General features: G+C 35.4%; 2 protein-coding genes across 5 annotated transcripts in view; one reads left to right on the top strand and one right to left on the bottom strand.

Moving 5' to 3' along the window:
- Positions 1-227, bottom strand: part of CNTRL (centriolin) — a 40,930-nt gene extending 40,703 nt beyond the window's left edge. For all 3 annotated transcript variants that reach the window (XR_002443659.1, XM_021414079.1, XM_021414081.1), the window contains exon 1: positions 3-227. The gene's annotated coding sequence lies outside the window, so the exon portion shown is untranslated. The remainder of the gene's footprint in view (positions 1-2) is intronic.
- C5 (complement C5) lies at positions 212-26,322 on the top strand. Of its 2 annotated transcripts, XM_021414083.1 has the most exons (41): positions 238-1,787; positions 2,602-2,794; positions 3,444-3,606; positions 4,214-4,284; positions 4,772-4,863; positions 6,195-6,277; positions 6,704-6,794; positions 7,087-7,192; positions 7,838-7,964; positions 8,046-8,161; positions 8,375-8,575; positions 9,164-9,367; positions 9,856-10,062; positions 10,235-10,384; positions 11,232-11,361; positions 11,671-11,736; positions 12,296-12,496; positions 13,162-13,252; positions 13,671-13,747; positions 14,402-14,541; positions 15,173-15,394; positions 15,923-15,983; positions 16,562-16,651; positions 16,856-17,068; positions 17,209-17,284; positions 17,628-17,787; positions 18,229-18,324; positions 18,625-18,796; positions 18,999-19,204; positions 20,108-20,260; positions 20,614-20,676; positions 21,134-21,215; positions 21,840-21,894; positions 22,588-22,690; positions 23,446-23,520; positions 23,612-23,717; positions 23,909-23,995; positions 24,302-24,391; positions 24,751-24,834; positions 25,368-25,506; positions 25,801-26,322. In XM_021414083.1, the coding sequence occupies exons 1-41, from the start codon at positions 1,723-1,725 to the stop codon at positions 25,928-25,930; spliced, it is 5,037 nt and encodes a 1,678-aa protein (XP_021269758.1). In that variant the 5' UTR covers positions 238-1,722; the 3' UTR covers positions 25,931-26,322. The 2 variants fall into 2 exon arrangements, with proteins under 2 accessions (XP_021269757.1, XP_021269758.1); XM_021414082.1 differs by lacking the exon at positions 2,602-2,794 and having other exon boundaries at positions 212-377.

Raw genomic sequence — 26,348 nt, 5'->3', positions numbered from 1 at the left:
ACCTGGGTTGACATGGTAACGCCGCTTCGCTGCTTCCCGCTCGCCGGGCGGGGTGGCCTCCTGGCGGCCCCGTGCGAAGGCCCCGGCTCTCAGCGGCCCACCTGTACCATCCCCCTTCCTCCCTCGAACGATCTCCGCCTCTACCGACCGCCAGGCCCGAGGCAACGCGGCTCCTTTAAGAGCCCAGCGCGAGGAGCTCAGCCGCCGCCATTTTGTTTGGTTGTTGGCCGGCGATGGGTGAACGGGATCGGGGGAGAGGCTTCGTGAGGCCACGCCCCCTCACCGCTTTCCCGCCAGTGATGTCCGCTTCTGCGCGTGCGCGGTTTGCCTCAGCGCGTGGTGTGGGTGTCTTGTGTGTGCGTGCTGGTCACCTGCTGGTGGGTGGATTTGGGTGTTTTGTTTTAATTAAAGCCCGGTTTACCGTATATATAACAAAGTAGTTGATAGTGTTTTTTGTTTTATAAGTGTGATATGTGTGTCTCACGTTTTAGTCTCTGTAAAATTGCTTTAGGTGGATTCTGGGCTGTGTGTGTGAGCTGAGGGTTCATGCCCAGGTGTGAAGCCTAGAACAGTGAACTAAACCTGAAAAGGGACACAGAGAAAATCTACCATTAGAGTTTGTAACGAATGCTGGTTTAGAACGTTTTTGGAGCTTGAAGCTTTCCAGCATTATTTATTGTTTGCTCTTTTTTTACTTTCCACCATCATGAGTGTTCTTGTGGTTTGTTAATTAGTGATAGATATTTGGGCCATTAATTTAACAAACTCATCATCTTTTATAAGTTTATGTTCCACATGTTGATGCCTTCCCTAGAGTTTATAACTTTGGTTAGTTGCGAAGCCCTTGTTGGCCACCTCCTGCTTTATTTTTATTTGATCAGAAATAGCTTTGTACCAATCCTTCCCGTAAGGGCTGACCGCAGTGTTTGTTTAAGCTTGGGCAGAGTTGCACAACTTCAGCTTAACATTTTAGGTTTATTTTATTTTTTTTTTCCTTAGGTTCTATGCTTAGGTATCAAGTATGCAAAGTCTTTATCGCCAAAAGTTTGAGTTTGGTTTTTTTTTTTTTTTTTTTTTGCAAATGCGGTTTGTGGCCGTAGGTGTTGTAGATGTACCGCTCCCTAATGTTTTCACATTGCAGTGTATGTACTCAGAAAGTTGGCGCAGTCAGGCATACCATTAGCTGTAAGGAATACCAGCTACAGGAATACCAGTAGCAAAAAGACATTTGCAAGGGAGGAGTTATTTCAAAACAAACCAAAAAAAGAGGAAAACGTCTGATCAAAAAAATCGGGATAATATGGTCAATATAATTCAAGTCCTTTTTCTTCAGAAGAAAATTTAAAATCATATTGCTTTTGTTTAAATGAAGGTTATTTTTCTGAAAAACAAACTGTTTTTTGCTGCCTCTAAAAAGGAATTTTTAGGTGGTTATTGAACAGGGAGAATGTTACGATTGATACAGAATTGCTCTGTATATTTTAAAAAATTTAAATCCTAAATTAAAGAAAAAATTCCAACTTCATCCGGTCTGGGTTCTTTGAGAGTTAATGAGTTTGGAAGGGGCAATGACATTTTCGTAAAAGCAAGAGCTGCAGTTACTTATTAACGGTGAGTGGTATGTATCACCACTGTCAGTGGTACTTTTATTCATCTGCAGCAGCAGTGAAATACAGTTTAATCCAGATTTGTTAGCATTGCGGGTGGGCTGAACGAGATGCTATGGCTATTTTAGTATATTTTTTTGTTTTGGCATTTTCTGGAACAGCTTTTAGTCAAGATAAAACGTAAGTAAAACAAATACAGTGTTTACTGGAAATGTTACTTGATTGTTGGCAACTGTCTTAGGTGAATAGGTGCAGAATTTCAGTAGAGACACTACAGCAGAGACTATCCAAATCAACGTTTTTTCACAGCAAAACTCACTGATGTATGCTAATGATAGAAAAAGGGATGATGATTCTCGAATTGCTCTATTTGCTGCCGGATAAAGAGGTAGAGTCAACTCCTTACCTACAATGAATTCTTAGCATAATGACAAGATAAAGATGGAAAAAAGCGAAGCCTGTGCTCACTAGTTTTTCAGTAGTGCCTGAAGACAGATATTATGCTGCAAGTTGGAGGAAAGCTCTGATTTAAATGTTTATTTTGTGGTTGTATTCAGCAGTGCTTATTTTGATTCTTCTGTTAACAGTGGTGTATAAGAAAACAAAGTACTCTTGGCATTTCTGAAAAGGATGAAAGTTTATTGTTCAGCAGCACTTCATATATATGTTAGGTAGATTGTGTGTTCATGTATTAAAGCCTAGTTTGTGGTTTTGTGGAGTAATACATACTTCAATTTATAAAGCACTGAAGAAATTAGAGTAGTCCCTCAGAAGTTTGCTCACATTTGCCTTTACTGTAAATTGCCCCGTTTGTTTCAGTAAGAACTTTTGCTGGTGGGAAAACTATACAAGTGTACTGTTTGGAGCATTGACATTTCAGGGGTTCATTTGGGTTTGTTTTGGCAGCGTCCACGTAAGTGAATTACAAATGAAAGTAAGAAACATGGAAGTGTAGCTCCATTACCCTTTTATTTTTTTTATATTTCGTATACAGATATGTCCTTACAGCACCAAAGGTCTTCCGAGTTGGGACATCTGAGAGAGTCGTAGTTCAAGCTTTTGGCTATGACAAGGAATTTGCAGTCAATCTTGCCTTAAGAAGCTTTCCAGATAAGCTCGTTGCTTATTCTTCTGGGCACATTTCTTTAACTCCAGACAACAACTTCCAAAATTCTGTAACTGTAACAGTAAGGAATTAGGACTTTTCTTGACGTGTTTTTACTGTTGGGTTTAGTTGGAAGTCTTAAGAAAAGATTGTACTAAGTTTACAGCTGTTTAAAATGGGAGGGGAAACCTATGGCCCTCACTCGTCAGATTGCCTTGTGTAGTTTATTTCATTTTAGTTTGTCTGAAATTGAAATTATATTGGATTAAGTTAGTGTAGAGGAATGATATCAAAGCTAAACACTTGATCAAATTATTTGAGAAACATTATCATGTTCACATAACATTCAAGAAATAAAGAGGAAGGAAAGGAGATGTGTTCGGTGTGGTCAAGGTACATCATCTGAGTGTTTAGAGTAAGCCAAAATGTGACTAAACTTCATCTTGTTTGGCATTGACAAGCTCCAGAGGGGCTGAGGTGTAACCATAAACCCTTGATGACCTGTCACCTGAGGCCAAGAGGGCAGGAAGCTCAACAGGTTTTACTGAAAGCTGACAACAGCTTTTTGCTAAAATGTGGTCGTTAGGGAGGTGTTGCTCAAGGTGAAGCCTCCCAGGAGCTGCTTCTCACTCTGCTTTCCCATTCATCCAAATTCATCCAACTTCCTCTTGAAATACTGTAGGAAAACTACTTGAAAAATATTTTAATCTTCTTTCACTGTTCTCCCCCAGCTTCAACCAACAGATTTAGCTGGCCCAGAGGACTCAGTCAAATATGTGTATTTGGAAGCTGCTTCTCCGCATTTTACTGGTTTAAAAAAAATTCCTGTTTCCTATGAGAATGGATTTCTTTTTATTCACACAGACAAACCAATTTATACTCCAGATCAGTCAGGTAAATAATGCTCATTTCTCCTGGCTGTTATTATTATTTGTGTTTGTTTTTACAAACCAATGATATTATTGCCAAGGAATTCAGATTTAAATGTCCTTTAAGGTCTTGGCCATGTTGTATTGCCATCAGCTACTATTTAATTTTTTAATTAGCAGAATAATACTTTGAAATATTTGATCATATTGTAGAACTTAATTTCTCCCAATATCCTCTCCTCTGGGTCCTTACTTTCTCAATTTTCCTGAGAATGTACTAATGAAAAATACATATTTATGTCGAAATAGTGATGACTGAATCCTTGGTTTTGTGTAGATGGAAGATTTTTTGCTGCAGAAATGGTAAGCTGGGATTTTAATGGTAAAAATTAGTTTGCACTGTGATGATTCAGTATGGAAAAGTGTTGGTGCAGGATCTTTCATTGCTAGCATGAATAAATATTGTCTGGATAGCATACTGAGATCACGTGCATTCCATAAGTACTAAAGACAAAACTCTACTAAAGAAATGATTTAAAAGTTTTAAGTTTGGATGGACTTTTTGTTGTTGTTTGTTTGTTTTAATATTGATAATAGTATGACTTTGAGATCTATTGTAATGATTCTTACAGTGAAAATCAGGGTTTACTCTCTGAATGAAGAACTACAGCCGGCTCGGCGAGAAACTGTCCTAACTATTGTGGTATGATGCAATTGAATTTAATTTTAATATTACGTAGATCACAAGATTAAGAATCCTAGCTATATAGGAAATCAATGCAATGGATACAGAAGAAAACCATTAGATAAATGTTTTTGCAGGTAGCAAGGTATCTTTTAAAAGATCTGAAAAGGACTTTGCACGTTTAGATTTTTTTCAATTTCTTGATGTAAAGATGTTACAGAACAGAGAAAAGAAAAAGCACAATTTATCCTTAATATCTAGGGAAACAGTTTGTGAGAGAGTTTTGATAATATATGATTTTAATACAGTCTATTTCATTTAAGATAGAAAATGTATCAGTAGCCCCTGTACTGTTTTTTTTTAGCAACAACAATGTTCATCATTGTTATGGTAACTTTCTAGAAAAGGGTGTCATGCACAGGCTCCTGCTAACATCACTGAATTAAGGTTTTCCCTTTTGCTCAGAATGATTTAACTGCTAATTCTCGTCTGTTGTGATTTCAAGGATCCAGATGGAGTAAAAGTGGATATCATAGAAGAAAATGACTTCACTGGAATAGTTTCATTTCCTGACTTCAAGATTCCTCCTAATCCCAAGTAAATATATTTAATGCTTTTTGAGAACCTTTGCCATAATTCTGCCATTTTCTTAATGGCTGTCAGAGTGTTTTTTGCTGATACACAGTGTGTGTGCAACTTGGTAATTTGTAACGTTTCACATAATGTGTTATAATGGTATCGATAAAGAACTTAGAACGGTGTTCTCCTTTTTAGTTGACTTCCATAGGGATGTTTTTCTCCTGAAGAGAAATTAGAAGTTTACTGCCTTTATTTTCAAAAATATGGAATATCCTCTCTGTAATAAGAGAAAGTCAGAAGATGTGAGTGAAAATATTGATGATAAAACTGAACAGCAGGTTTATCATGCTCAGTTAAAGCACTGTCAAAGATGTATGGATTTCAAGGAAAGGAAATGTTTCATACATGCAAATCACCAGCATTTTTCCAGTAAGAGCAGCACACAAAATACATACCTCTACAGTTCTCCATTTGGTCTTGAGAGGGTGCTGAAGATACACTGAGTTGGCAGATGGATGCTAGCTTGAAAACAATGTTTTCTGACCTATTTATTTTTCATTAGGAAGTTAGCAATAATTTCAGTCCATGTAAAAATTAATTTTGTATCCCTTTTGAATCTGAATATCTGTTAACAGTGGATTACATCATTTTTATTGTGGTGCTATAAAGCCAAAAGATTATAGGAACTGGTTTTCTATAAATTATTTAATGTAAATTTTGTTTGTGCCTCAGTGCTCTAGCTGGAGAGAGAGGGACCCTAACAGAAGCCTGCATGAGCCCTTTGGAGCATATTTCTCCATTATTATGTTGCAAATAAATTTTCCAGTGTAGATACATCTACAAATTCTCACTCCAGATTTGTAGTTGTCATTTAGGTTGGCCTTTCTTACAGATCCAGTCACTGTGAATCAATTGTTTTCAGCCATAGTACAAGGTTTTGTTAGTATGGCTTTGTTGGTTGAGGTGATGGTGCACTGGGCTCCCTGGAACAGATCGCCCAAAGAAGCTGTGGATACCTCCTCCCTAGAAGTGTTCAAGTCCGTGTTGTGTGGGACCTTGAGCAGCCTGACCTAGTAACTGTAACTAAAAAATCTGTCAATAGTCAGAATATAAAGAATGGCATATTCCTTGCAAAAATGTATAACTGCATCAAAATACCTTTCAAATCATGTCATTTAAAATATTAAAGTAGTAGAATCTTCTCAAAAAGGCATTGTATGTGTGCAAAAAGTCAGTGCCAAGTTTTTCTAAGTAGTTGTTAACATTAATTATTGTTAAGTAGCAATTCTTCCATTTTCAGTCTTTTTTTTTTATGTTAAAAATATAGTTTGGTGGTTGATTTGTTTTAGGTATGGAATTTGGAAGATTGAAGCAAAGTACAAGAAGAATTTCATAACTTCAGCTGCTGCAAAATTTGAAGTTAAAGAATATGGTGAGACATGTCTAAACTGTGTACCTCAACTTTTATCTGCTTTTTCCATGAAATTTGGATAGGGCAGCTTTGCAAGACAGAGTAACAAAATGCACAAATGCTTAAAGAAGCACTGGCCTGCTTGAACAGCTGTAGGATGCAATATAGTGCCACAACTTACCTATAAATTGTTATTCTTCAGTGTGCTGGTAATTTTGATATGGTTGCACAAATGCAAAATGTGGAGAGGGCAGCAACAGATAACTTTGGGCTTTGTAACTTGTGTTGCACTGGACAAGCTGACAGCTTTATTTTTGGGCTATAATATAATTTGCATCACTTGAAACATGATTCTTTGATGTGTATGTACTGGCATCTTTCTGAGTACCTGTGGTTTATTGTTTAAAAACACATCAAAGGGGCTTTATTTTCTACTCATTTTTTCAGCCATGCCAAGCTTTTCCATTGTCATAGAGCCAGAAAATAACTTTATTAGTTCTGATAAATTCGAGAACTTCAGGATTGCTGTGAAAGCTAGGTAAGGAAACTTGCCTTTGATTTCTAAAAGATGTGTGTTTTTCTTCTGTACTTCAAGAATGATTCTATTGTGTTGAGAAGCTTCCTCTTTCCCAAGAAACCATATCATTACAATCCTTTCAGCTCTGCTACAGAACTAAGTGAACCATTTTAAAATTCTTATGATTACTTTTCAGTGCAGACATTCGTTTTCTATTCCTTGCTTAGAAAACGTCTCTTCTTAAAAATGTATGCTTTGTTGCAGCCATTAGGATGGAAATCTTAAAAACCTATATATTGGTTTTTATTCTCAGCTATTTTTATAATAAAAGGCTTGCAAAGGCTGATGTTTTTCTACGTTTTGGAATAATTGAAGGAACTGAAAAAAGAATGATGCCTCGTTCAATGCTTGTAACTAAGGTAAGAAAAAGCAAGCCTAAATTGTTTAGACTTCACATGCTTAATTCAGAACTGATCTACTTCTACTGGGGCTGGGGAGAATTTGCCCCAACACCTAGTTTGTGTTGACAGCTATTGGGTGTCACATTTTCCTTTGTAATCCTTCATCAGCAGCATAGAAACGCACTTTGCAATGAAAGTCAGAAGCAGCGACTCAGTGTGCGACTGCAGTCTGGTTCATTTGTTCACTTGAGTAAATCTTGAGGTTGAAATGTATGAAGTAACTTCTTTGCTGTCTGTTACAGAACAGAAGAAATCAAACATAGGATCAATGTAGTAATAACAAGTCATGATCAGAGACTGTTTCTCCTTTCCTCATTTAGTCTGGCCTTTTTGTTTATGTCACTGAAGAACTGTAGAAGACGTTACCTCTTCTGAATGAGCAGAGACATATCTGTGTTTGGCCAGCATGTGGATTTTGAAACGTGTGTTATTCGTCCATTAACTATTTATAACTCCAAGGAAGAAAGAATTGTTATTTGTTATATTCTTTATTAAAAATATCCACCTTTGATTTTTCTCTGAAAATAGAATTTACATATAGTTTACCTATCTATTATTTCTAAGTTATTCACTGTAAATGAATAATTTTTACTTAATTTCCAGATTGAAAATGGAGTTGCTGAGATCAATTTTAACAGTAAGAAAGCAGTGAGTTCTTTGGGGTTTCAAAGCCTAGAAGAATTGGATGGGTCATATTTATATATTGCAGCATCAGTAGCGGAGTCTACGGGTAAGTTGCTTTCTGACTGCTTTCAATTGAAATTAAGGGCCCTAGTATGTAATTATTAAAGGAGACATAATATTTTGTTAGGTGGCCTCAGTGGTGAAGTGGAATTTTCTGGAGTGAAGTATTCTGTATCTCCTTACACATTGAATTTGATTGCTACTCCTCTCTTTATAAAGCCTGGACTTCCATTCTTCATTAAGGTTAGTTAAAAGAAGTATTGTTGCGCATTACAACATCAAACCCATCGTGTTGTAGTCTTAATTTTTTTTTTTGTGAATATTACTGTAGATCTTAACACACTTTTGATTTCCATCGACTGTTTGCATTTTTTTAATTTGCTATTGTACGTGGTTAACCACTTGTTTTCTGCTTGAAAAATGTCGTTCTTGAAAGAAATATTTTCTGATGAACAGGTGCAGGTGAAGGATACAGTGGATCACTTTGTTGGAAACATCCCTCTAATTCTCACTGCAAAATCCTTTAGTGAGCAGATGGATGAGACTGAGTTGATTTCAGAGGGTTCAGAATCCGGGAGGAGAGAAACAAGCATAAAAGATGGAACTGCTTTGTTTGTTGTTAATATCCCATCTGATAGCAACCTACTGGAGTTTCAAGTGAGTTAAATTCTCCCATTAATTTATTTCTTAGAGGGTTTAATTGTATTTTTGTTCCAGTGTACAACATGTGGTAAGATTTTGCTCTTAAAGTTAATTTATAAACTTAGAAATTGTTCTCAATAATCAGTTATGAAACCTAAATGCTATAATAAAACATTACTTCTATATTTAATTGTTTGAAATTATTCTGAAACAAAATAACCCAGTTAATCACATAGTTATTTTATAATACTCAGATGCTTTATTTAATAACTGAATTATGTGAGAACAAATCTCTGGGAGTGCTTCTTTTGTTATGTAGAGAGGCACATTATTGACATTTTCTGCTCTACTTGTGTACATGCTTCTATACTACACTTCTGGTTTGATTTAGTATTTATAAATATTTTTATTAAAGAAAACATGAAAGCCTTCAGTTGGCTTATTTTATTTATCTCTCTGAATAGTATGTTACAGAATGCTTTTTATATTGTGCTTATTTTCTGAAGTGTAGCTTGGTACTTAAACTATTCAGAAGTCAGGACACACAGGTTTTTGTTTCCTTTTCTGCTACAAAATTTTGCAGACATTTCGTTATCTTTTCAGGTAAAAACTGCTGATCCTCATCTTTCAGATGAAAACCAAGCAACCAAAACCTATGAAGCAAGAGTTTATTCATCATTAAGTCAAAGTTATCTCTATATTGACTGGGCTTCAAACCACAAAATACTGAATGTAGGGGATTTCATAAGTATTAACGTATATCCACGGAGTCGATACATTCATAATATACATCACTACAGCTATTTGGTAAGTAAGTGATGTTTCCACATGAAATATTGAATTGTGATTGGATGTATCATCCCAGGTGAAGAACTTCAGCAGCCAGGATCTATCATCGCCAGAGAATACATGCTGCTCACACAAATGTTCAGAATATGTATACTACCTCCTCCTGTAAAACATGCCAGTCCTATAGTAATAACTTGTTATCAGATTCATGTTTAAATTAAAGCTATATTGTTTTGAATTCCCATCTGAGGTAGGCTGGAATTAAGAAGTAGTGGAGCTATTTCATGAGCTGAATCATCTAAGGAAAGGAAGACAAAGATTCATGGAGACAACAGCTGTTGTTACAGGATGAGGGAGAGAGCTGCCTTCCCTTGAACTAGACACACTAGTCCCAAATGCGTTTTTGTGTGTGCTGGGTTATACCTAAATGCAAAATAATTATTATGTATGAGAGACATTCAACTTAACATTTGACTTTTTTCTTCTCCATCATCTTTCTATTACAGATCACATCAAAAGGGAAGATAGTAAGCTTTGGAACTCAGAAGAGAATTAAAGATTTGGAATACGAGCATCTGTCTTTTCAGATAACACAAGAAATGGTTCCTTCAGCACGTCTTATTGTTTACTATATTGTGGGAGAAGAACCTGCTGAGTTAGTAGCTGATTCAGTTTGGCTAAATGTGGAACAGAAGTGTGGGAGTAGTCTTGACGTGAGTAGTAAGATAGGCACTGAAATTTGTGTGTGTGCATTCATTTTATGATCAGATTTTGACTTGGAAGTTCTTTAACATTTCCTTGACGTGTTGAAATGGTCAGCTTTTGGATGCGTTTATTTTGAACAATATACTTTTAAGATTACTAACATTGGTTTCTTATTTCTAGATTAAGTTGCTGCCGAGCAAAGAGACGCACAAGCCAGCAGAAGTTGTATCACTTAAAATGGAAACACAATTCAATTCCTTTGTTGCTTTGTCATCTCTTGACAAGGCAATATATGGAGTAACGGGAAGAGGGAAGAGAACAGTGGAAAAAGTTACGTAATACACAAAAAAAGAAAGATAAATTAGTGTTTGTTTTAGGTTCTTGTTCAAAACACTGTTATGTTTTATGCCTTCAGTAAACCTGAAAATAGAAGAGAAACCTAGAATGAAATCTGTGGGTTTAAATCTGACATTTCCAAGTTATAAAAAGAATTCATTTACAAAATCTTGTTTTCCAGTAAAAGTAAATTGTGGTTTTAAAGCCAGATCTGAACTGTCTCATCAGAAACCTTTGGACCTGGACAAAAATAGGCTGCAGTGTCAGAGAGCCCTGTGGTCAAAGAGGCACAGCGATTACATTTGCCTTCTTATTTCTTCCTATAATCTTTTTAGGTTAAATTTTTTAGAGCATACTTTTAAAATGGCATGGCAGATGCTATTATGTTCAGTGGATGATAGAGGTTTTCAGTCCTTGTAGAATTTTAGATAGATGTGTGTGTTAAGTAAACCATGCCTGTCATTTGTCACTGAAATAATTCCATTCCTGTCATAAAACGTAGCAGTTCTGTTGCACCTCAGAACACTCAGATACAAAATACTTAGGAGCTGAATAGGAGAACACTTTTTAAGTTTTAAACAAGCTAGATTGAGTGTCAGAACTGTTACAAACACATTACTGCCTTGATTCTAGTGACTTATTAGCTCACATGTGTGTCACGAGACCATGACTGTGTTCTGGTGGCTGAATTAATTCAAATTGTATCGAATGGTACTCTTCAGTGTGTTGTGAAGACATTTTCGAGGCTAAAGTGGCCATTCTGCATGTGTAATTCTCTCATTTATCATTTGATGTATATGATCTGTTCCGCGTCTTAGATGCTGATGTATTTATTCCTCAGATAATGCTGAAATTGGAAAAGAGTGACCTTGGATGCGGTGCCGGAGGAGGACAGAACAATGTTGACGTATTCCGAATGGCTGGGCTTACATTTTTAACTAATGCAAATGCTGATGATTCAAATGAAGCAGGTATATTCCCTAGTTTTAAATGTGAAATTTTGGATTTTCTTTCCAAAAGTATTCTCTTGTGGCTCACAGCATATTGGAACTTAAAAAAAACTAAATGGGAATGTATATAATACAACATGGAGTTTTGATAAATCAAAGCATTATGGTTTGTGCGTCAGTCATTGTGATTGACTCGTTTTTAAGAAAATAGAATAATAAATTAAAAACGTCTCCCACATCAGGAATGTGATTTTTATGAGGTTTTTTTAAGTAGTCTGTTATTATCAGAGAAGTCCTGTGTTTTGTACTTACTTATTTTTTTTAAAACAGGTGAAGCTTGCAATGAAGTTGTAAGAACCAAACGATCTGACTTCGAGGACCGAGTGCACAAAGAAGGTGTTTTAAAAATCATTTTAAAATACGTATTTTTGAAAAAAGGGCCATGCCCATTACAAGTCAAGAAAATGAGTGTGTAATAGCTTAAATTATTGCTATTAATGTAATATAGTAGAGAGGCTGACAAAGATGGAAGATGACATTTAAGAGGACCCCATACATAAAGCCTCTTAACCATATGCTCAATTTGAAATCAGCAAGATTTAGTACATGTTGAAAATGTAGCATATGTGTAGGATATTTTTTATTTTCTGGGAAGGCATATCTTGAAAACTCACAGTTCTACCATACGGCAGTGACCACCTGCCAGTGACCAAGCCTGATAGAACAACTTCTGTCTGTTAAATCTTATCGTAATGAAACTCCTCTAATTCAGAGTTGTAGTCACTAAATGCGTGTCTCCAGCATTTTAAAGAATACATGTTTGTGCTCCTCCTCAAATCCATACCTTCATTGAAATTTGGCGAATTTTAAAAGCAAGTGTAGTGTGGCTAATTAAAATGCACGTGAAAATTAAAACTTCATATTAAGGAAGGGAATTATTTTATTGCTATTGCAGCATCCAAATATAAGCATCCAGAAATTCGAAAATGCTGTATGCATGGAGTAAAAGAATACCCAGTAAGTGAGACTTGCACTGATAGAGCTCGACGAATTCAGAGTCATGCAAGGTGCATTTCAGCATTCATAAATTGCTGTGAATTTGCAAACAGACTGCGGGAAGAGGAGCCTAATAAGATCCTAATATTGGCAAGAAAGCGTAAGTAGAAGAACTTTAACTCTTGTGTGGGCATGTGGAGAAATACTTCTAGTAGAATGTGAATAAACGTAGAGGTGACAACTTAGTTAATCTGTTAACTGCCTCTGGTTACCTCTCAGGATTTTTTCAGAACTAATTGTGCCAGTCTCCATAGACCTTGATTATGTACTGCTACAGAGGGGAAAGAGAGCAGTTCTTCATTCTGTTGGAGCTGTGCTGGAGAGCTATTTTCTATTCATCCATGTTTAGAACAAGCAGAAATGTGTTGTTTCGTTTGAAGAGAATGCTTAACTTGAATGCTTAACTTGGAGTCCTTTGCTTAGGCCTAAAACAGCTAATGGTAATGTCTCAGGAAAGATCAGCAGGGGTGTGAAATTTCTTGTCTCCTATTGTCTCCCTATAATTGCTTGTTAACAGGTTAATCTGTCCGGATGTTGAATGGTTGTCTGCATGTATAAATAGATGAAGTGGAATAAATAGGCTCTTGATTTGGGTATTGAGATACTTTTTTTTTTTTTAATCAGGACTAACCTGAGATAAATAGGCCTATAGAGTATAGTATCACGAAAGGAAAATGGAATGATTTTCATGCCTTTAGTGGAAGGCTTTTAGTAAGGGTTGTTTATTTGTTTGTTTTTTTCACTTGATTTACTCATCTTCTACAGAATTTGAGGCTCTCTTGGAACTAGATGAGGCAGAAGTTCGAAGCTATTTTCCTGAAAGCTGGTTATGGGAAGTGCATCAAGTTTCTCCACGGTACTACTTTTCTCAAGGAAATTACTATCATCTGGTTTCTTTCTATAAAGTAAAAGCTAAAACTGAGATAACCTGGGTAACTTTACACATACTGAAGATGTTTTGCTGGAATGCAGTTTTGTATAAGCATGCTGTTCCTGTCGGGTTGTCCTACATGGCAGGAGATGCTGTCAGGCACCCAGACTACTGAGTCCCTTTTCCGTTCACTTTTTACCCTGCTGAACGCCAGCTTCTTTGAAGTCAGCTGAAAACAAAAACCTGATGTTCAGTTCCCTAAGTATGCTCTCATCTTGCCTTATCTGTCTTAGACACCGGAGTTCTTTTGTGCACATACTGTTTTTATGTTGATCAGCTGTTGGTGTTAACAAGTTAAAGTATAAATGTGCTGACTGTAAAAGAAAAACACTTCCAAACGCAGGTCGAAGACTTTGTCTGTCACTCTGCCTGATTCGCTGACTACCTGGGAAGTGCAAGGTGTTGGCATTTCTGAGAAAGGTAAATACTGCAACCCAGTCAAGTTGTAGCCAAAGCATTAGGTAATTCTTCAGTCTGGATTTTGTAGAACCTCTCATTTTAGTTCCCGCACATATTCTCAAATGTTCATTTTCTGGTTATCGAAGAGCGTAAGACAACATCAAAATGTATATTTCGGGGAAAGGAAATTACTTCATTTCCTGCTACAAACATTAAAATGGCAGCGCAAGAGAAAGGTCAGTCTAGCCTAGTATCTTGTATTTGATGGGAACCCATAATAAATAATTAAGAAAGAATGTAAAAGCATCACAGATGGTGGGTGACTCTTCCATAGCACACCTGCACTGTGTCCTGTTATCAATAGCTTGGGGACCTGAGGAGAGGAAGAAACAGATTTTCCAGTAGATATGGTAGTTCAAACAGAAGAATTTCTTCTAGCTTTGGGAATGACTAGGAGCTCAAAGGACTGCAGTGTCAGCAAGTATATGAAAGAAATGCACGTGAAAGTGAGTATGCAAAAGAAAGTATATGTGAAGAACAGGAAGCAAGAGCTTTTGAAAAAACAGGACTATTTCAAAGTGTATTTTTTAAAATGATAAATCATCAGTAAAGGTGGCAAAAATGTGGTTTATCAGAAGGGCAGATAGTGTGATTTTATGTGTTTAATTTTGTTAGGTATATGTGTTGCTGCACCATTGGAAGTGCAAGTTGTAAAAGACATCTTCCTTAGCATTTATGTTCCTTATTCTGTGGTGCGAGGAGAACAAATTGAGTTAAAAGGATCCGTTTATAACCATAGAGCTTCTGCAATTAAGGTAATTTGTCTTACTGAATTTTATTGAAATATTAACAAGCTGAAAAAAAAAACAAACACTTCCTCTATGAGTACCTAATATGAACAGATCTCTGGATCTTCCTTCAGGAAGAGTTAAGTATGCTCTGCATTACTATGTAACAGTAAAATATGATCATTTATCATTTAATTTCTAGCCATTCCACTGACCACAATGTTGTCATGGTTTTGTGTAGCAAATTTGCCCCATGAAAGTTAGAATACGATTTCTCTATTCTCAATTTTGGGATATCGAGTAAGCGATGGGATTTTTGGAATAACCTGCTCCAGAGCTAGCAGGTTACTTTGTCTAGGGGCTTAATGCAAAAGGACTACTTTTAATGAAGTACATTTAAACTGAGATACAAAATTATTGAAAAGTATGTAAAGATGTCTGTGATTCCCTGACATTGCTAAGGAATATTTGTTAGTGTGTCTCTAGTGCAGGCAGTAGTAATTCTGCAGTTAGTAACACCAGCAATACTTGCTCATTGTAAACAGAAATGAAGTATTGCCATAATAGAATACTCAGTATGGTATTTTACTGACTTTAATATTTCTCTGGTAGTTTATCTGTTGTAGAGGTGAACATTTGAAATCTTTCAATGTTTCAGTTCTGTGTTAAAATAGCAGCTGGAGATGGAATCTGTTCCTTTGGAGATTCTGCAACTACTGGAGCAAGGATACACAGTTGTAATTTTAAGAATCTAGGTGGTGGTTCTTCCTCACCAATTATGTTCAGGATTCTTCCTTTGGAGTTAGGTCTTCACACTGTCAACTTCACATTGCTGACAACTGGGAGCAGTGAAACTGTAGTTAAAACATTACGTGTAATGGTAAGAAAAAAATGGTTATTTCTGATTTTCATGTTGATTCAATCACAAAAAGAACAAAATATATGAAGTCAGTATATGAATATTGCTTTAATTTTATTATACTCCCAAATATCGTGTGATATCATTGAATTAATTGAAGCGTATACAGTGGAAAAATGTATGGCAAGGTATTTGAGTATGTTCATTTTATACCTTGCACATAAAAATTGTCAGAAAGATGCATGTAGATCTAATTCAATAAGCAAGGAGAATATCAAATTCTAAGTTACTTGGTTCAGATTTTCAACTGCTTAATCCTGCTTCATTGAAAGATACTTTTTTGGAGGGGATTCTTATACTTTCCAAAGCTTTCATTTAAATCCTTTGTTAAACTTTCTCAGAACTTTTGGGAAATAGACCACTAACTTAAATATATTGTGGGACAGTTAAGTAAATCTCAGCTGCACAGAAGGGTACAGCAGGCGACTAATGTGGTTGTGTAAGTAACGGTGTCATTGTTCTCTACTTCTTTCCTCTTACCAATTACAGCCAGAAGGGATTAAAAAAGAACTTCATGCGGGTTTCACTTTGGATCCACAAGGTGTTTATGGTAGGAAAACTGAGCATCTTCATCTACTTCCTTTACTTTTTTGTTTTCTGGATTTGTGCAGTTACGATGATCAAGTTTTCTGTAATATGAGAAGATTGGCACCTCTCCTTCCTGACATATTCTTTGTTGGACTTGTCCAAGGATTTCTTGTCCTTTCATTGACTAAGAAATCCAGCTCAAAATGGCTAGTCTTTCAAAACATAATGTTTTATTTTTAAAAAATGTATGTGTTTTTTTAAAAATATGATATAATACTATGTTTTTCTTAGTGTGCTTGAAAGCTGATGAACAGGTATATTATTAATGAAAATGGAATGTATTCTCATTTAACCACAGGTGACTTATAAACTAAAAGATGATATTTTCTCTTAACAATAAAGACAAAAGTACGATGAAATGTTTGCATCTGTTCTTTTTCAACAGTTGATGTTGTTTGCATGTATATTTCTAGTTCTCATGTTACTGTTGTAATTTTTGTTGCTGACTTCTCAGTTGAAACGTTTAAACCCAACTATTATGTCTTAATCCTCTACTGATTTAGATTTTGCTGTATGTTATATATGCATCTTCCTTTGTAGGTTCAATCAAGAGACGACAAGAATTTCGTTATAAAATCCCACTGAACCTGGTCCCTAAAACAAAAATTGATAGAAGTGTCAGTGTAAAAGGTAAATTGTAGTGAAGCTTTTGGTCTACTATTAGTCCATGTTTAAATTTGTCTGAATTTATTATTAGATTTTTTTACCTTTCTACAAAAGGCTTTGCAGATCACATCATAAAGAACGATTGCTTATAAGTCACTCAAATTCTGCCCTTGGATTCACTTTCCTGATCATTCGTTTAAATCAATTTTGTTGTTATTCTTTCCACAGGACATCTTATGGGTGAGGTAATTGCCACAATCCTCAGTCCTGAAGGTCTTAGTATTCTTACGAATATGCCGAAGGGCAGTGCAGAGGCAGAGCTCATGAGTATTGCCCCAGTATTTTATGTGTTTCACTACTTGGAAGCATCGGACAACTGGCATTTACTGGGTCCAGAAACCTTAACTTCAAGAACTCAAATGAGGAGGAAGATGAAAGAAGGTAGAAAAATATAACTTATTCTCTTGCTTCAGAATTGTAGTCCTTCATCAGCTTTGCTGAATAAGAAAGGTAATGTATCTGAGTGAGCAGATATAATTTTAATTTTAAATTTAATTCTTTCTGCCTAATATATCCCTTAGGAATTGTAAGTGTCTTGTCATTCAGAAATTCTGACTTCTCATATAGCATGTGGAAGAATGGGAAAGCTAGCACGTGGTGAGTTAAGTCTTTTGATTTGTTTGCCTGGAAAAAGCCATATTCAGTCTTTTGCTTTCATACTGTAGCTAATTTTTAAAGGGTAATATTTTCAAGTAGGACATGTAACATCGTAATAAGTTCATATCCTGAAGCATGGTATTTGATTCCTATTAAAAATTTATTTATGACTAATTATTGCCCATTTATTAAGTTAAATTTAAAATTCATCTCCGGTATTTCTTTGAACTGTGGGAGTGTATTACATACCTAAATGATTAATAATGCAAATTTGTCTAATCTCTAGCAATTTGGTAGTATCTGCAAATGAAAACAAAAATAATATATTTGATTTCTTTGTCAGGTTGACGGCTTTTGCTTTAAGGATTCTTGGACAAGTTAACCAGTATATAAATCTTGATCAAATTTCTGTTTGTAATTCACTTCTGTGGTTGATTGATAACTGCCAAATGCCAGATGGGGCATTCAGTGAATTTTCAGATTATCAACCAGTGAAACTACAGGTATGGAAACTGGATGTTTACTATGTGAGGAGAGTAAGAGCTAAAGTTACAGAAGGTACTAGATATTCTAGGCTGCATTTCACCAGAAATCTAGTTGGGAGAATTTTGCCAATTTTACCTCTTTTTAACAAATTTAAAGAACAACACAATATTACAGAGTTTCCTGTCTTCCCACTAGAACTAGCTGTGTGACGGTTCTTGATGTTTAGAAAAAAATACATGTGTAGCTTCAATTTACAATACAATAAATATATTTTGGTCTCTTTTTTTTACTAATGAGCTGTTACCTACAGAAGAGTCAACATATTTTCAGGTAAAATCAAACTGATATTGTATACAGGAATTTCTATTTATTTCCTCTGCTAAAATGTAAAAAAAAAAGTTATTATTTAAATTAACTGTTACTTCTATTTAAATATATTTATGTATTTGGTTTTCTAGGGTACATTACCTAGAGAAGCTAAAGAAAAATCTTTGTATCTCACAGCATTTTCTGTTATTGGAATTGAAAAATCAATTAAAATATGCCCTACTCAGGTAAATAATATTTTTATTTCTGCCTGCAGTCGTGTTCCGGGATTCTAACTTCTTCCATTTTCTTTAACATTTGTTCAAAGAAATCAGCAGGCTTTTCTACAGTGTCTAAGGTTGATTTAATTGCTTTCAAAATGGGTAAAAGAACAACTCTATGATAAATTGTAGAAAGTACTATGTAATCCTATATTGACTTGATAGATGTATAAAATAAATGTATATAAATATGCATTGCATATATATAATATATGTACATATATAAATATCTTATACAAGTAAGCTGTAGTCTGTTTATTTTTTCAGAAAATCCATGATGCTAAAAATAAGGCAGGAGATTATTTGTTGAAAAATGCACAGTCTGCTCAGAGCCCTTTTACGATGGCAATAATTTCATATGCTTTAGCTCTCGTGGATTTGAATCATCAGTCTGCACGATCACTGTTCTCTGCTCTGAAGAGGGAAGCATCTGTCATAGGTATTACTTATTAAATTCTCTCAAAGTGTATCGTACTTGATCCTTGAGTGGATCGTTCTGTTGATCGTTGGCTTCTAGAATAAATATCATTTATAAGCGTCGGAGAAGCATATCTTTGTGTCTTGTTATATGCAGAGAGAGTACCTCCTTTTTGTCTTGACCTGCATAGACAGCCCAAAACCTTTCTTCTATATTTCTGTAGGTGACCCTCCTATCTATCGTTTTTGGAAAGATGGTTTTAAAACATCAGACCTACATGCTCCCAGCTCTGTTACTGCACAAATGGTTGAAACGACAGCATATGCATTGCTTACAGCTTTGTTAAGAGGGGACAAGAGCTATGCCAATCCAATCGTCAAGTGGTTGTCTGAAGAACAAAGGTACGGTGGAGGATTTTACTCAACTCAGGTGAGCTTCTAAATACTTTGTTCCCGTTCCTCAAGTACCAAAATCTGAGAAACCTTAAAGAGGGTAATATCATTAGATGACCGCACTTCATCTTCCATGAACCATCTTCCATCACACCAACTTCAATGTCCTGTAGATGATGCTAGTACCAAATAGCTCTCATGTCATGGTTTTCTTTGTCTCTGGGAAATATGATGTCTTTTTGTGATGTTCATTATCAACAGAAATTTGCATGCTGATTCCACTGACTTGAGATAAGCTAAATGAAGGGAGTCATACTAGGAAACTGTTTTCCCAAGTCAGTTATAAAACAAAATATTTCATTTTGTGACACGTTTGTTCTTGTTTCCCAAAGAAATGAAATGTAAGAGGTATGCAGTTTTCTTCTGTATAAAAACTGTATTAGGATAGAATGGAATAGTTCAGTTGGAAGGGTCCAGTAAGGACCTTTGAGTCTAACTGCTTGACCACTTCAGGGCTAACCAGATGCCCAAATGCCTTTTGAACACCAGCAGACATGGGCCATCAACCACCTCTCTAGGAATCCCACAGTAGTCATACTCTGTAGAACATTCCAGTTCATACAACCTCCTGATCTTTTCAAACTGCTGAGGAAAAAAATAGGAAAGAGAAAATGACTGGTGCTTGGTATTTACTGTTTGCTTACTTTTTCTGTAATATTTGCGTTTCTTTCTTTAAATTGCACAAACATGCTTGTAAGCATAGTTATGAGATAGCTTACCACAGTGCGGAATGTACCACGAGGCTGCACAAGCTCTGCAGCAGGTAATGGTTGCCAATGTGTGCCATCCTGTTTAAGTTGCAGGTAACAAACTGCTTTGTAAAAATTTTTTTTTAGTTTTGCATTTTTGTGAGTAAATCTTTAAAATAATTTTCTGACAGGATACTGTTAATGCTCTTGAGGCCTTGACTGAATATTCCCTTCTTGTCAAACGGCTTCATTTGGACATGGGCGTTAAGGTTGCATACAGAAATCATGGAGATCTTCATCTGTTTAAACTGACAGAAGATAATTTTGTGGGAAGAACTGTGACGGTGAGTGAATGGTATCTCTTCTGAGAAGTCAAAGCCGAATTCTGTGTAATTTGTTAAGTAGTTCTAGGAGTTTTAAAATCACTACTAAATTGCTTTATCTTTCAATAAGCCGATATTAATACAACATAGAAAGCGTTTAAGGAATCTGCTTATCTGCTACATTTAATCTGTTTTTTTAATGTGTAACTTGTCTCTGCTTGTTCCTGGGAAGTTGTTTTTTTTTTTTTTTTTGTAGAAGCTGTTTGTAGCCTTAATTTGTACTCAAATATAGAGAAGACAAGCAGTTCATCTGGCTTCAATTATATTATTTACCATTATCTTCTAACTATTTATATTTAACACCAATCCCATAGGTACCTTTGGAAGATGACATATACGTAAGCACTGGCAGCAGCACTGGCATAGCTACAGTAAATGTAAGCATGCAACCAGATTTTTTATATGGTAACCTCTGTTTGTTAACGTGAACACTGAAAAAGAAAATGCAGCTTTTCAGAAGCTATTCCACTTGTTGCCCTTACTTTTAGACAGAAGGGATGGATGTCATTTTGGCTATGTTTTGTACTGAGCCAATGTATGACAATGTATGGACTAGTCTTTACATTCATAAACCATCAGGACTTGTTCATATAGTATTTTCAGTCTTCTAAACACAACCAGCAGGAGTTGGTGTGGTTTTTCTTGAGAATTCCGCGTTTGTTTCTGTGCTGATCATTTACTCATTCTGATTTGTGTTCACCAAAACTAATCATGCTGTACAACCTTGGTTCTACTTGTCTCACAATCCTCTAACTCCGTATCATCAATTTTTCCATTTGTATGCCATATTTGAGCACTGTTTCTGTATTGTCTAATTTATTGATTTGTTTGTAGGTGAGGACAGTATATAACGTAATGGGTACTTCTGAAGAGACGTGTAACTTTGAATTGAAGATTGTTCCAAAGAGAGATGATGGTAAAGAGTTAATATGGTTTTAAATATTCCTGCTTGGGTCAGTGCAGGGGTGGGGGAAGCTTATTTTGTTTGACAATGTGCTTTTTATTAGGAATGATACTAATGAATTCTTCCACTGGGAAACAAATAGCTAGAAGCTTTTTTTGCCCTTTTTGAAACTATTGTCTTTTAGTGAATGGAAATATTTTAAAATGTATTTATGTTATTGCATTTTTAGTCATTTGTAGAAGTGCTATTACAATTGAGGCAGTGAGAAATATAAAATTCTAGCAGAAGAAAGAAGTATAATAGGAGAGTGGTTTGTGGTAAATTTTGTGAGCTATTGAGACTTGAAATCCAGCTATAACAGGGTATATAAACACATTCTGAGCTTTTGCTATGAAGTAGTTTTAACAACTTAAGTGTGTGATAAAACATATTAAGCATTAAAGCTGACATTTTACCCAAATTATAAAATACTTCGGTGTTATTTACTTGTGACTAGACAATGTGTTCCTATGAAAAATAGCGACCGAAACAGTTCTAAAAACTCTCTTCCAATTATGAGAACAGTTTACAAGAATTTGGGGTTGCTACTTCTGAAGAGTTTAAAAATCACTTCTTTGACTCTACTTGATTTAAAAGGTTACAGAGGAGAAGATGATGGTGAGCCACTTGGGCGCTTAGAGGCTTGTGCAAAGTAAGTGCAGCTGGTGGGGCTTAGTCAGGTAACTTGTTATTATTTCTGCAGTGATTGAGCCAATGTTTTGCTTTGAAATGTTTCATTTAAACTCAATGCTGGTTCCAAATGTCCTGGATTTCTGAACATTGAACACTCCTATTTGCAAAGGTGGGATTCTCAGCTGTTAAGAAATTTGAGTGGTGCAAGGAAATATATTGTGGCTCTAAGTATACATAATGAAACTAAGAACATTATAAAGACTTTCTGGTCTTATATTTTTTCTTAGTTATTGTTTTAATATTGCATTAACTGACACATTTATATTCAAACTTTTTTTTGAGAGAGATTAAAATGTATTTATCTGCTAATCCTCTCTTGTTAGTAATTACATCTAGTCTTCTGATCTTGTTTTCTTCATTTTTCTTCCCTATGCATTTGTGTAAACCATATTAGAGACAAAGGTCATTATTCTTTTGGGAGACAGTTTTTCATTTATTTATATCTGGGTGCTCCAGGAAAATAAGCATTAAGAAAAGCTCCTTTAAGTATGATAACTTATCTAAATCTGAAATGATTCATCCAGAATATATTTCTTTGTGATGGTGCTATGAATATTGATAGAATTTTCCTTGGGATTTTCTGAGATCACGCATTGAAGATGATTTTTAGTTTCAGTTATGTTTAACTAATTTTATTTTTAATCTATTTTAGGTACAGGCCCAGCACGAGGGAGCCACAGTCAGGGTCTGCTCATGCAGTGATGGACATAGGTTTGGTTAGTGGATTGGAAGCAAATACAGAAGACTTGTCTACTGTAAGTATTAAAGAACATTTTCCTTTTACTGGAGGTTTTTTTTTTTTTTTGACAGATCTGTGATACTTACTGTTCTTCGCCTCTCTCTGTTAGATTAGTAGTACAGATTTGTATCATTATATTCTCATTGCTGCTAAGTACTTCTAATGCTGATGAGAATAGTCTACCCAAGTGGAGAGTCTGGATTTTCAGTACAGTCAGATCACCTTCCTTTAGCTGATCAGAAGCCAGACGTCTATCTAAAGCTTGTAATGCAGGCTCCCTCTGCTACCAGTGGAAAGAAAAAAGTGAATAGACAGTGGCTGCCATTTGTGTTAGGATGATGTTAATCCACCTCTGGAGACGTTTTATCTGCTGAGTGTAGAGAGGATTCTCTTAATGTTCACACCTAACTATTAGTTGGCTGAAGTCTGTGAGATGAATCTCCACAGTAGTGTCAGTCCACCTCCTACTGCAAGATAAAGGCACTCCGAGCTGCAGGATTTAAATAGGATGCTAGATTTAGGCTCAAGTATCCCTTTAAAGACAGTTAGCTTTGTAAGTCTTTGTTATCTTCATGCAGTGAGTAAAAGGATAATTTCCTTAAAAAACAACAACAAAAAAAGGCAACAAAGTGGGATTATGAGCATCATAAGGGGCAACCCAAAAATAGCTTTTAAGTCTCAAAATTGTATAAAAACTACTGATTAAAAACCTTCAAGATCATCCAGAGATCTTAAACTTCATAATTTTTTTCCTGTTTTTCTTCCCTACAGCTTGCAAGTGGAGTTGATCAGTTGATTGCTGATTATGAGATAAAAGATGGGCATGTTATTCTGCAGATAGACTCTGTATGTTGCCTCTTTTGTAACTATAAGAACAACTTTAACTCTTTCTGTGTTTCCTTTTTAGAGCTTCTTCATTCATGTGTCTTTCAAATAGGTGCCAGCTGATCGTTTCTTCTGTGTTGGGTTCCGAATAAGTCAGCTTTTCCATGTTGGAATGCTAAATCCTGGCACATTCACTGTATATGAATATCATGCACCTGGTATGTATTCCACGTCTTCAAACTCATGCTTTTAAATTCTTCATTCCTTTTTTGAAAGCTACATTTTCCCTTCTTCAGCAGCTTTCTAATCTTTGTTATTTTAAGCACGAGTAATTTCTGATTCACAAAATTTCAGTGCTGTTTTCTTGTTTTTTCTATATTTATTTATTATATCTTTTTGGATCTTCTAGATAAAAGATGCACTGTATTTTATAACCCATATGGAAATGAAAAACTTGTGAGGTTGTGTGAAGGAAATGAATGCAAATGCATGGAAGGTAAACTTTTTAAAAGATGCTTTTCCATTTCACTTGGTGGGAAAATGCGGTTCAGTGCTTTGGACAAAATCATTTTAAACCACAGGGGAAAATCCTTGTGAGAACACAGCTCTTTGTCCTCTAAAGATTTACATTAATTGTATTTAAAAAACAAAACACTTATTGTTGACTGTGCACTCCCATAATTACGGTGTTGCTTGGTTACAGCAGATTATCCAAATCAGGTAGGAGCTCATGATGTTTTTTTTGGGAGGATATGCAATGACATTGTCTTAACTGTTAATTTTTTTCTCTCTCTCAATGTAGCTGAGTGTAGCAGAGTACAAGAAAGACTAGATCGATCAATAACTGCTGATACCAGGAGGGAAGTTGCATGCCAGAATGATATTGCATATGGTAATTTTTGAATCGTTATTACCCATTTCTCATGCTTTTACTAAAATTCAAGATATTTAAGGGACACAGACATGATACTAAGAGACACGGATTAGTGATAGGACTCGGTGGGTGAGGTTGATGGTTGAACTTAATGGTCTTGAAGGTCTTTTCCAATCTAGATGATTCTACATGCCTTTGGGATTAGGAGAAGTTGTGGGTTGTCAGATAAAAGCCAAGCAGGTGCAGCTGTAGCTATAATTTTACCAGAAATTAATGTAAAGAGATGCTATATTCTCCACCTGAGCATCTGTACAACATTTAGAACACACTGCAGGAAAAAAAAGAATAAAAAACCTTTGTTTTGTGTTGTTCTGCAGTTTACAAAGTGAAAATCTTATCTCGTAGTGAAGAAGGTTACTTTGTAAAGTATTCTGCAACTATTCTCGATTTATATAAAAGAGGTGAGTGTCCTATTTCTAATCCATGTAACTATTTGGCTTAGAGCAAGTGCTGTTTGGTTGAGATTACTGAAGCAGATGACAAAAATCAAGAGTCAAACCTAGTCATTTCAGGAGAGTAAAAAACCCTAGCCTCAAATACAGACTTCAAAAATTCTTGCAATTCTAAGAAGGGCAGTGTTTGCATAATGTTTTGAAGGAGTTTTTTCTCTGTTATAGCTGTTAACAATCCTAAACTGTAATCAGTTAAATCTCTCTTAAGTGACAAAATAAGATGGACATATTCTTGCTGTTTTTCACCCATTTTTTGGTCTGAGTTTAATCAATTGGTAAATCATTATAATTAATAGAAAATCATTAAATTTGTACAAGGCTTATTTACTATTCCACGTGTTTTACATCAACAAATTCTCCTGTTTTATATTAAGTGGTAAATAGCTTACTATCCCATTCCATAGAACACGTTAGTGTTTTGTAATACATTTGATGGGAAATTCTTTTCATGAACTTTTCAAATTCTTGACATTCTACTTCAGGACAGGCTTTTGCTCAAAAGAATAATGAAATTACCTTTGTTAAAAAGAAGACTTGTACTAATGTTGAACTGACCCCAGGAGGGCAATATTTGATCATGGGAAAAGAAGCCTTAAAAATAAACGTTGGTTACAGTTTCAGGTAAGAAACTTACCATCAGAATGTGCTGAGATTTAATCCCATAGTGTGCTGTCAAGTGGAAAGTTTTTGTATGTAATAAATCTCACATAGTGTATAATGTATTTTTTTAAATATTAGTTCAGCCAGCAGTCAGTCACCCAAGGTGTTTTCAGATGTGTACATTTAAAACAAGATTATGAACACAAAGCAAGCTATTTCTTACTGTATTTTCTTTTCTGTCTGATGGTTTTATCCCCAAGTCTTACTATAAAATATGAGCTTTTTTTCGTGGTTTTTTTTTTTTGTTTGTTAAAGATTCCAGTATCCTTTGGACTCCAGCACTTGGATTGAGTGGTGGCCTTCAAACACAGCATGTACATTTTGTCAGGAGTTTTTAAACAGAATGGAAGATTTTGTTGAAGATCTCATCATCAGTGGTTGTTGATCTACGTGGAGAATTTTTTTAATTAAAAACACAGGTCAAATCTCATTTAAAAAAAATCCTCAGTTGTTTAGTAATTCTTCTAGAACTTAACTGTCATGATTATTTCACCTTGGAAAACTCTTGGCTTGTGTTTCATAGCCACTTTCTTACAACCGGGTAATTTTCAAAGATGTTTTTTTAGCTTGGATGGGAGAATAATGCAGAAGACTTCAAAGAAATTTGAAGTCAGATGAAGTGAAAAGGAATGATTGTAAAAAAATGAACATGGAAAATACTGTCATTTGCCAAGCAAAAATGCCTTAGAACATTGAAATCCAATGTCTTGTGAAAACAACCCTGCCTTTAGCACGCACACTAAAGAAGGAAAAATAAAAAAATGGTTTCTTAAATAATTTTGTTAAGGTTTTAATTTTCAGTT

Source organism: Numida meleagris, chromosome 16 (genome assembly GCF_002078875.1).
Source record: "Numida meleagris isolate 19003 breed g44 Domestic line chromosome 16, NumMel1.0, whole genome shotgun sequence".
In the NCBI taxonomy this organism is placed as follows: domain Eukaryota; kingdom Metazoa; phylum Chordata; class Aves; order Galliformes; family Numididae; genus Numida; species Numida meleagris.
The sequence above is the reverse complement of the archived record's forward strand: the minus strand, read 5'-3'. Positions and strand labels throughout refer to the sequence as shown.